Source organism: Poromitra crassiceps (genome assembly GCF_964638095.1).
Source record: "Poromitra crassiceps genome assembly, chromosome: 4".
Taxonomy (NCBI): Eukaryota; Metazoa; Chordata; class Actinopteri; order Beryciformes; family Melamphaidae; genus Poromitra; species Poromitra crassiceps.
This window is the reverse complement of record NC_139626.1, coordinates 17,233,948-17,244,598: the sequence shown is the minus strand read 5'-3', so window position 1 is coordinate 17,244,598 and position 10,651 is coordinate 17,233,948. Positions and strand designations below refer to the sequence as shown.

Sequence of the window (10,651 nt, the reverse complement as noted above, 5' to 3'; positions counted from 1 at the left end):
GAACATATGAAATATCATACCAATGACAAAATACACTGGAGCGGGGCTTTGAGTTGAGTTGAGTAAAGTAAAATTAAAGTTAAAGTTAAATATATTAAGTACGTTTCTGTTTTATCTTTGTATAATCTGCCAGCTGATCTTGGCTGGCAGCTGGTTGCCAGTTGAAGATTGCTGCATGTGTCATTGAATTCCTGATCACATCACAGCAGCTTCTGGGAAACGTCTTTCCAAGGAGGTCTCAAGGTTCTGCTCATCATGTGTGTGTGTGTGTGTGTGTGTGTGTGTGTGTGTGTGTGTGTGTGTGTGCGTCCGCGTGTGTGCGTGTGCGTGTGAGTGAGAGTGACTGTGTGTGTGTGCATGTGTGTGTGTGCGTGACGGAGTGTGTGTGTGTGTGGGCGCGTGTGTGCGTGTGTGTGTGCGGGCGCGTGTGTGCGTGAGTGACTGTCTGTGTGTGTGTGTGTGTGTGTGTGTGTGTGTGCTCACCTGCAGAGTAAGGCTCTTGTTTCTCGATGAACTGGAACTCGTTCCTCTCGTAGCGCGCTCTGATCCACTGCTCCCTCAGCAGCCTGCAAGCAAACATCAGCAGCTTCACCAACACATCGGCAAAATTCTCTTCTCATTCAGTCACCTTAAAGGTTTAACCTTTAAGGTTTAACCTTTAAGGCTCTTCAAACGTAAACAAACCATTTTATTCTCAAGTCACAACCCAACTTCCTCTAAGAATCTGTCTGGGGCACGGTGGCGCAGTGGTAGCTCTAGCCACTTTCACACAGAGAGATCCCGCAATATTGCCCTTCAGAAGGCCCGCAGCGGTGGCAGCGTTGCCACAGAAATTGCGTTCACACAGAACCAAGCAGCCCCGCCATATTTCCACCCCGGATATATATATATATATATATATATATGTATACAGTATATATACACTATATATATATATATATACACTATATATATATATACAGTATAAAAACAGTATATCTATCTATATATAAAAGGAAATACCGGCATATCGGATATCACACAAAGAAAAATGCAATATCGTGCATCCCTCCTAGAGAAAAAAATAGCAAAAGACAAACGGCATTTCTGCAAAAGCAGAAGCCATCGACCTCCAAGAGTAGCTGAATTTGTTCTTTGTGCAAACCTACTGTAGATGACCCACACAAAATGCTGTGTCATTATTTTCCTTACATCACTTTCAGCATCCCCCCACTCTCTTCCTCTCTCTCTCTCTCTCACACACACACACACACACACACACACACACACACACAACACACAAGAAACAGAAGGGTGTGTGTGACATCGTCAGCGACAGTCAGAGAAACGCTCAGTGGGCTCGTAGCTCCGTTTGTGAAGCCAATAGATCAACAGTCACGTGACTTTTCGTGACGTTTCCCACCCCGGAAGTAAGTTCCCCATTCACTGTCACATGATAAGAAAGAAAAGACAAAAACTAGAAATAAAATGACCAACAACACACAAAAAAGCAAATAGAAATACAATGATGAAACAATGAAACACAGTTCAGTTTGGCAGTTTTGAGTGAAATGTTATCTAATCTATCCTGATTCTAAATATAGCTGAATCGCTTGGTTTGACAAAACATTTTATGGAAAAATGAATGCTGGATTAAATCCCTTGGTGCGGATGCTGAAACCGGAAGAGGATGTGACTTTGGCACTCTATAGCTAAGGCTTCTTCTTTAGTTTGATGTCATGAGGAACCGGCCAGACAACTTACTAAGGCTTCTTCTTTAGTTTGATGTCATAAGGAACCGGCCAGACAACTTACTAAGGCTTCTTCTTTCATTTGATATCACTAGGCATCTTGTGCGCTTGATTCCTAGGCTCGCCCGCTTTGCGGGCTCACTAGCTCAGCCGCTGCTCGGTCTCGCCCGCCCTGTAGCTCGCCGAGCTGGCCCAGTAGCCCACATACGCAGCTCCTCACCCTGGCTGCTCCTCAGGGATGCTGGATCACCTGTCTTGGAGCTGGCAACATACAGCTGTCCATGGCTGAAGACGGGGGTCTGAAGCCAGACTCCCACTTCTTTCAGTGTCTGCCCCTGGGACTTGATTTTGCTCTTATGACATCAGTGATGACATCATCAGTGGGACTCTTATGACATCGCTGATGATGTCACAACTGCTTTTATCACATCACAACCTCTTATTGTATCACTGATTATGTCAAAATGCCTCTGACATCACTGATGATGTCACAATTTATGACATCACTGATGATGCCATCAGCGGGACAGACAGACAGACAAACAGACAGACAGAGCCCCTAGCTCCCTTTTTTTTTTAATAATAGATAGATAAGGATCCAGCCAGGCAACTTACTTGCAGTCGGTGTGTTTTGGTCTGTAGTAGAAAGCAGGAACCTTCTGCTCATACTTGGCCTTGGCTGCACTGTTTCCCAAAGCAGCCACCAGCTGAAGACGAAGACAAATGAGCAAGACTGTTGTTTGTATGTGTATGTTTGACTATGTTTTTACAGTTTAAAGAGTATGGTGGATATATATATATATATATATATATATATTAGGGCTATCAGCGTTAACGCGTTAATCGCGCGTTAACTCAAATTCCTTTTAATGCCACTATTTCGTTTAACGCGCGATTAACGCATGCACTTTCTTTGAAGTTTGAGCCTTGGTCCGACCCGTAGTTTGGGAAATCAGGAAGCAGTAATGTTGATAGCAAGCAGAAAGAAACCCCCGTGAGCAGAAAAGGAGGAAGAAAATGGGTATAATGTTGGCAAGTTCAGCTTAAAATTTAGAAAATGTCCCACATTTTGGGTGAGAGAGAGAAAGGGAGAGCACATCAGACAGACGGAGCGCGGGGGGAGAGAGGCAGAGAAAGCAAGCGAAATAGACAGACAGGGAGGGAGTCTGATCGCCGAGAGAGTCTATCTCAGAGAGAGAAAGAGAGAGGGGGAGAGAGCTGGCACACAGCTGCTCCTGTGCTCTTTTCTTCAGATGAACCAGTAGGCTAATTATGCAGCTTACAGTAGCCTATATGCTTCTACTTCACTATACAGTATGGTTCAGCATGCACACCCTTGAGGTTATTGTGAAGAATATTCTGGACAGTATTTGTCATTGCTCCAATAATAATAAACATATCCGCATAAAGCAAGCATATTCGTCTACTCCCATGTTGATAAGAGTATTAAAAACTTGAAAAATATCGGTTTAAGGTAGATTTAGATTTTAGAACAGATAAAAAATTGTGCGATTAATTTGCGATTCATCACAATTAACTATGGACAATCATGCGATTAATTGCGATAAAATATTTTAATCGATTGACAGCCCTAATATATATATATATATATATATATATATATATATATATATATATATATATATATATACATATTTATATACATTATGAATTTACATTTTGGGCTCAAAATACCCCCAAAAAACAAATGTTTTTACAGGCACCGAGGGCAGAAATATGGAGAAAATGGTGGCATGCTGACATCACAGGTGTACAGTTACATTTTAGGAACAGTGCCCCCTGCAGTTTACAAAAACGAGTCTAGATGCATCTCTGTGTGCTTAAAAAAAACGTATCCCCCGAAAATCCCATTGCTATATATCCCTCACATACGTATATGAATGCAATGTGGTGTGCAATGTGCACCATGCTTTTTGACATTCAAATGAAGACGTAGCCTACATAGAACATCGTTTGTAAAGCGCTGCATCTCAAATTAGCGGGGAGGGAAATTAAACCCCATGGAAATGTTGTTTGTCTGCTCTACAAGCAGATTTACAGGAAACTAACGTTAGCCATTAGGAACTAACGTTAAACCATTTGGAGGTTATTTTCCATAAAAAAAAAGAGCTAGTAGGAGGTAAAATAGTGAGCGGCAGCTAGGGCTGTGCGATAATATCGATACAGCAATATATCACAGTATTTTTTCCGCAATACTGTATCTTGATATTTCAGAAAAATATCGCAATATATCGCTGAATCTAATTTTTTTGTTAACAGCCATGTGTGTTCAGTGACATAATAAGAATACTTATGCACTTTTCTTTCAGTGTGTTTAGTAAGAGTGTGCAACTAACTGCAAATTTGCAAATACCGTTCTAATAAATTGGAATGAAATGTTTTAATGAAATAGTTGTGACTCAATTTGACCACTGAGTTATCAATATAATATCGTTATAGGCTACAACATTGTCCAAGGCACAGACACATTCATATAATTTCAGCAGTCAAAAAAAAATTCTGTGAATTTATATTTTCTGGGAGACTAGTTTCCTGGCAAATCTGGAAGGATTGGCACCCCTGTTAGGTCCACTTCCTATTTGGCTGGTGTGAAAGCGAACCGAACCAGCTGGAAAACAAAACAATATATCATTTTTGCGACCGAAACAAGGAACCGGACTCATGTGTGAAAACGCCCTTAAGCAGAGCCTGCGATGAATGTCTGTTCATCTCTAGATGAGAAGGGGGGCAGGACACATGTTTGTCGGGGGTCTTCAAATATTTGGAAGTTGGATGTGTTTATTTTTGTTATTCCCGTACTACCTCCACCTCACTGGCATCCCATGTGTCCTGGACAGACTTGACCCGGCTGATGTGGGGGATGCTCCGGTGGAGGAGAGAGCAGGCCTGGCAAACAAACACACCCAAAGTCAACGACACCCAGTCCGGCTCTGTGGGAGAGAGAGGGCGTGGGAACGAGAGAGGGAGAGTAAGAGAAAGGGAATGAGAGAGGGAGAAGGGAATGAGAAAGGGGGAGAGAAGGGGAAGTGAACAAGAGAGGGATGGAGAGAGAGAGGGAATGAGAGGGAGAGAGAGGAAGGGAACGAGAAAGATAGAGAGAGGGGGAAGGGAACAAGAGAGGGAGGGAGAGAGAGGGGGAAGCAAACAAGAGGGGGAGAGAGAGGGAGGGAACAAGAGAGGGAGGGAGAGAGAGGGGGAAGCAAACAAGAGGGGGAGAGAGAGGAAGGGAACAAGAGAGGGAGGGAGAGAGAGGGAGGGAGAGGGGGGAATGGAACAAGAGAGGGAGGGATAGAGGGGTAAGGGAACATGAGAGGGAGAGAGAGAGAGGAAGGGAACAAGAGAGTGACAGGGGGAAGGGAATGAGAGGGAGAGAGAGATGAAGGGAACAAGAGAGGGAGGGAGAGAGAGAGAGGAAGGGAACAAGAGAGGGAGGGAGAGAGAGATGAAGGGAACAAGAGAGGGAGGGAGAGAGAGAGAGGAAGGGAACAAGAGAGGGAGGGAGAGATAGAGAGGAAGGGAACAAGAGAGTGACAGGGGGGAAGGGAATGAGAGGGAGAGAGAGAGGAAGGGAACAAGAGAGGGAGGGAGAGATAGAGAAGAAGGGAACAAGAGAGGGAGGGAGAGAGAGGAAGGGAAAGGGCAATTCGTTTTCAGCAGCTTGTACACTATAGCCTCTTCTAAACATGAAGTCTGGATCATGTCCGGCTAGCCAGAGCAGGATATTTTCCGGTTTTACCTTTCTAGACATGAGGAGTCTGTGTTTAGAAACAGCTGGAAATGGTCCGTATTCTCTCTGCCAGTGGGCGGGGGGGGGGGGGTGCGGTAGCATGTATCGATAACAAGAAATGTGATATGGAAACAGCTTTAGCGAATCTTTAACCAAACTCCATTCAAAAACATGCCGTTTTAACGGAGGATCAATTCCGACCATTCAGGCAATAACGAGGGGTGGCAATGTGCCAAAAATGAGCGCTTGCCTTTGTTAGATAAAGTTAAAGTCAAAATAGTGGTCGCACCGTCGTCAATCACTGTGGGTGATTTCTTTTACAAGTGGCATTCAAGTCATATCTGACTAGTTTTCAATTTATTTCTCCCCACAAAAGTTAGGCTGGGCCTATGTCTCGATATAGGCTGTCAGTCAGTCAGCTCCTCTCATCGTCATAACCAAATAGGCTCCTCTCCGCAGCTGTGTTAGCTTGGACGCTCACAGTCACACAATACTGGCTGCCTCACACAATACTTGGCTGCATCCAACTCGAGAAAACTTTTCAGACCCTCCTGGAGACAATCTTTCTCAGAAGAGACTTACGGTTAGCGACAAATCTGGAGACTTTTTCTGACATGGGAATGATGGGATTAACATTACCAGCAAGCAGCAGTAAAAGCAGGCAATGACGATAGCTTAGCATTGATGCTAAGTTGGCAAAGTACAGCGAGAGCGCAGCTGAAGCACATATGGTTAATTATTAATATGGATGTTAACGTCCATATTAATTAGCCATGTGCTTGCGCGATGACATTGTGTATTGGTGATGTCAAAGGGTGGCGATTGACGATCTGACTGAGGTCGCGCAACTCTAGTAGGCTATCATCTCCCTTGTTGCATTTTTAAACTGGCAGATGGGGGACAAAGAAACAATTCAACTTTTAGTTGTTTACTCACCTAATTTGGCTCTCTTCCAAATAATCCAGCCACGTAACTAACGCTACGTCCATTCATGAAAATAATGATGGGATATGAATGGTTTGTAAAGTGCCACCACCCGCCCACTCAGACATAACAGCTACATGATCCGGATCATGAGCTGCCAGTGTTAAACAACAGCTGCTTTTCCAATAATGCGGATCCTATACTAGGCACTCAGCTGGTCATGATCCGCACTCGCGGGAGTGCGCATAAGTCGGCTAATTGTATCTAAACATGCAGGCCAACCGGCTAGGAGCTGGTTATAATCCGGATTCCACTGCATGTTAGGAAGTGGCTAATGAGAAGCGGCACACTGGAAGCGGCAACGGAGCGGCCAGGCCAAATGAGTAACAGCTGCAGACAATCTAACTACTCCAACCTTAACCAGAACTAACTGGCACACAAGGAATCTACTGTAACTAATCTACAGTACAGCCTCGTCCAGCAGTTCTCAACCTGGGGGTCACGATATTATTTTGGGGGGTCGCGGGATGATTGTCAAAGGAGAAAAAAGAAAAGAATAAATAAGTTTTATCCCATGATGATTAAATCTCCCATACCAATGGTTTAATATATTATAAAGCTATAGGACGAATCAGCCTGACGTCACTTGCCACCCAGAAATGCGGAACCCCGCAGCAGTTAATAGTATGAGTTGTGCCAAACAAACGTTAATATAATATGTCAAAAACTATACATCACATCGCTTATATTTTGACATTCTGAGTGAGAGCAGAAGTAGCTCAAGAGTTTGATGTATAATATATACATGTCGTGTTAAAGTTGTGTGAACTGTTTTTTAAATGTAAACAGAGTTATTCGGCTAGAGTCAGACACACAAGCCTCGCGCCACTTGGGCTCCATAGGGTTCCATTGCCGTTACCTCCCAGTGACGCGGTTTGTTTACCAAAATGCTACTCGGCTGATCCCTCGTATGAAAACGATTTCAGTGAGTGAATGAAATCAGTGTGTTGGGTTGGGTAGTGGCGGGGGGGGGGGGGGGTCGCAAACCCCAGCCTAAAGTTTTTGGGGGTCTTGGCTCAAAAAGGTCGAGAACCACTGGCCTACTCTGCCCTTTCCTCACCTACTCTAATCGAATCTTAGCCTGAACACTATAACAAAACAAAACAAAAATCCAGCTCAGAGGTTTTCAAAGTGGGAGGTGGGCTTCCCCATGGGGGCTACAAACAGTTTCAGGGGAGGCTCAGTGAGTGGGAGTGATTTTTTTTTTTTTTTTTGCATTATTACATTAGCTATCAAAAGTTATCAAATTACATGTAGCCTACATAGAATACTCGAAATGTGCGTAATTTGATTAAAGAGTTGTTTTGGAGATTTTGTTTTACCCTGTAAGTACAGAGTACCAGATTTCGCCTAATTGAATTTATTAGTTTAATTTTGTCTCTTTTATTTATCATCAAGATCCTGTAGGCTAAGTACAGATCTTGTTACCCTGTAGGCCTACTAGCTTGTATTACCGATCTGATGTATGGCGAGTTTCCCCCTAAAAGGGGCGTGGTCCAGAGAGCCTACTACAAAATGACGTAGCCTATTGCCGATCCGATGTATCTGGCTGTCACGCTAGGGGCGCTACCTCTCCGCCACTGCAGGAGGATACGAGTCAGAGACTCAGCAGGACTGTCTGTCTGTCATCATCACTCCTGCCTGGTGTTGTTTCAAGCTTTTTTCCCAAAATGTTTGGACGCATGCACCGCTCACACTTCACTTCAGTGTCACACGTGGACAACTGCAGCCAAACACCGCCATGCATCAGCGCCGACCGGCCAGGCTTTGGGTGCATCATAGACGCACCATGCATGTCTCTCTCCTACCTGGGTTGCCGCAGTCCGCGCATGTCTCGTTGCCGGGTATCAGCAGCACGTCTTGCAGGAGCCGGTTTCCCCCCTCCGGGTCCGGGTCCTGCTGCTGGGCCATGATGACTGCTGTGACTCTACCCACTCCAGCCTCACTCACTCCCGGATACACGTACCCCTCTCACCTAGCCTGCAGCCTGGAGGAAAGAGAGAGACCGATCTCAGCTCTCTCTCTTTCTCTCACTGCTGGTGTTGCCATCTCATCCTCCTCTCTCTCTATGATATCTCTCTCTCTCCCTCCACTCTTCTGCTGTCAGAGTGAGACATCTAGCGGTGGTTTACCTCAACTGCTCTCTTGCGCTTCACCTAGACCCGTTACTCCTCTTTCCGGGTATGACATACCCTACAAGAGTCCCGTCTCCATACATAGACTTGCCTGCGACTCTGGCTCCCAAGCTGTCTAAATCAGCGATACGGACATTATTTACAAGTGTCACAGAAACATTTCAAAGACACATACTTGAGAAGAAGGGTTCATTGCTTCTCGATGTCGGGGTTAGAAAGCTCGACACTGGGGGCATGGTGGTGCTGGTGCAGTGGTAAGTGCTGTCGCCTCACATCTAGAAGGTCCTGGGTTCGATTCCCACCTGGGACGCTGTGAGCGCTGAAGGAATGCGTGCCTGTCCGCATGTCCTGTAGTGCCCGCCGCCGGCGTGTGGTCCTCAAAAGGACCTTTCTGTGTGGAGTTTGCATGTTCTCCCCATGCCCCCTGGGGGTTTCCTTCATATAGGAACCCCACACCAAAACATGCAATATCCTGGTTGCTGATGTGGTGCCTCCTCTGGTCGTTAGGGGCGCCTGTTCGGAGGGAGGGGAACTCGTTGGAATAGCGTGATCCTCCCACGTGCTATGTCCTACCGGTGAAGCTTCCCCTGTCAGGTGAAGAAGCGGCTGGCTACTGCCCATGTCTCGGAGGAAGCATGGAGCCAGTTTAGGCTCTCCCCAGATTGGCAGAGGGTGGAGAAGCAACCAGGATTTAAAAAAAAGAAAAAAAAGAGCACTAACGGGGATTTAAAAAATCTGGAAAAAGAAAAAAAAAAGCTTTTCCGAAGTCTGTGCTGGTGATATTATTTTTTACCGAGCTTTTGACCCGAGTGGTGCTGTTGAGCGCTGTGACGGCTGGGAAAATAACCAGCACAGACTTAGGATGAAAAGAGGCATTTATGAGCAGCGTCGAACTTCCTAACCCCGACGTCGAGAAGCTATGAACCCTTCTTGGTAACGCTTTAGAATACAGCCCGCAAATAAGCATGTAGTTATAGTATAACTACGGGGTACAAGGAGTGTAGTTATAGTATAACTACGGGGTACAAGGAGTGAATTTAAACTTTAACTAGAGGGTAACAAGATCTGTAGTTAGCCTATATAACTATGGGGTACAAGGAGTGTAGTTATAGTATAACTATGGGGTACAAGGAGTGAATTTAGACTTTAACTAGAGGTAACAAGATCTGTAGGCTACTTATAGTAGGCTATAACTACGGGGTAGGCTACCACACTGTAGTTATAGTATAACTACGGGGTACAAGGAGTGAATTTAGACTGTAACTAGAGGGTAACAAGATCTGTACTTATAGTATAACTACGGGGTACCACACTGTACTTGGTACTACGGGGTTGCGGGCTGTATTCTGAAGCAGGGGACCAATTCTGTACTTAGGCTATAGGCTAATACGAGGTACCACACTGTACTTACAGGGTAACTACGGGGTCGCGGGCTGTATTCTAAAGCAGGGGACCAATTCTGTAGCCTACTTATAGGCTAATTACGGGGTACCACACTGTACTTATAGTGTAACTACGGGGTACAAGGAGTGTAGTTATAGTATAACTATGGGGTACAAGGAGTGTAGTTATACTACGGGGTACAGGGACTGTAGTTATAGTAGCTATAACTACGGGGTACAAGGAGTGTAGTTATAGTATAACTACGGGGTACAAGGAGTGAATTCACTCCTTGTACCCCGTAGTTATACTATAACTACAGTGTGGTACCCCGTAGTTATACTATAACTACAGATCTTGTTACCCTCTAGTTAGTCTAAATTCACTCCTTGTACCCCGTAGTTATAGGCTACTATAACTAGTGTGGTACCCCGTAGTTATACTATAACTACAGATCTTGTACCCTCTAGTTAAAATCTAAATTCACTCCTTGTACCCCGTAGTTATACTATAACTACAGTGTGGTACCCCGTAGTACTACAGATCTTGTTACCCTCTAGTTAAAGTTTAAATTCACTCCTTGTACCCCGTAGTTATAGCCTACTATAACTACACTCCTTGTACCCCTTAGTTATAGGCCTACTATAACTACATGCTTATTTGCGGGCTGTATT

General features: G+C 44.8%; 1 protein-coding gene across 1 annotated transcript in view; it reads right to left on the bottom strand.

The window, feature by feature from the left end:
- LOC310775638 (arf-GAP with dual PH domain-containing protein 1-like) overlaps window positions 1-8,373 on the bottom strand; it is a gene marked incomplete at both ends in the record, with an annotated part of 22,009 nt that extends 13,636 nt beyond the window's left edge. Inside the window, 4 exons of the mRNA XM_083635794.1 lie at window positions 484-566; window positions 2,346-2,437; window positions 4,554-4,681; window positions 8,271-8,373. Coding sequence (XP_083491920.1) covers window positions 484-566; window positions 2,346-2,437; window positions 4,554-4,681; window positions 8,271-8,373 — 406 coding nt within the window. The remainder of the gene's footprint in view (window positions 1-483; window positions 567-2,345; window positions 2,438-4,553; window positions 4,682-8,270) is intronic.
- Between the last annotated feature and the right edge of the window lie 2,278 nt (window positions 8,374-10,651).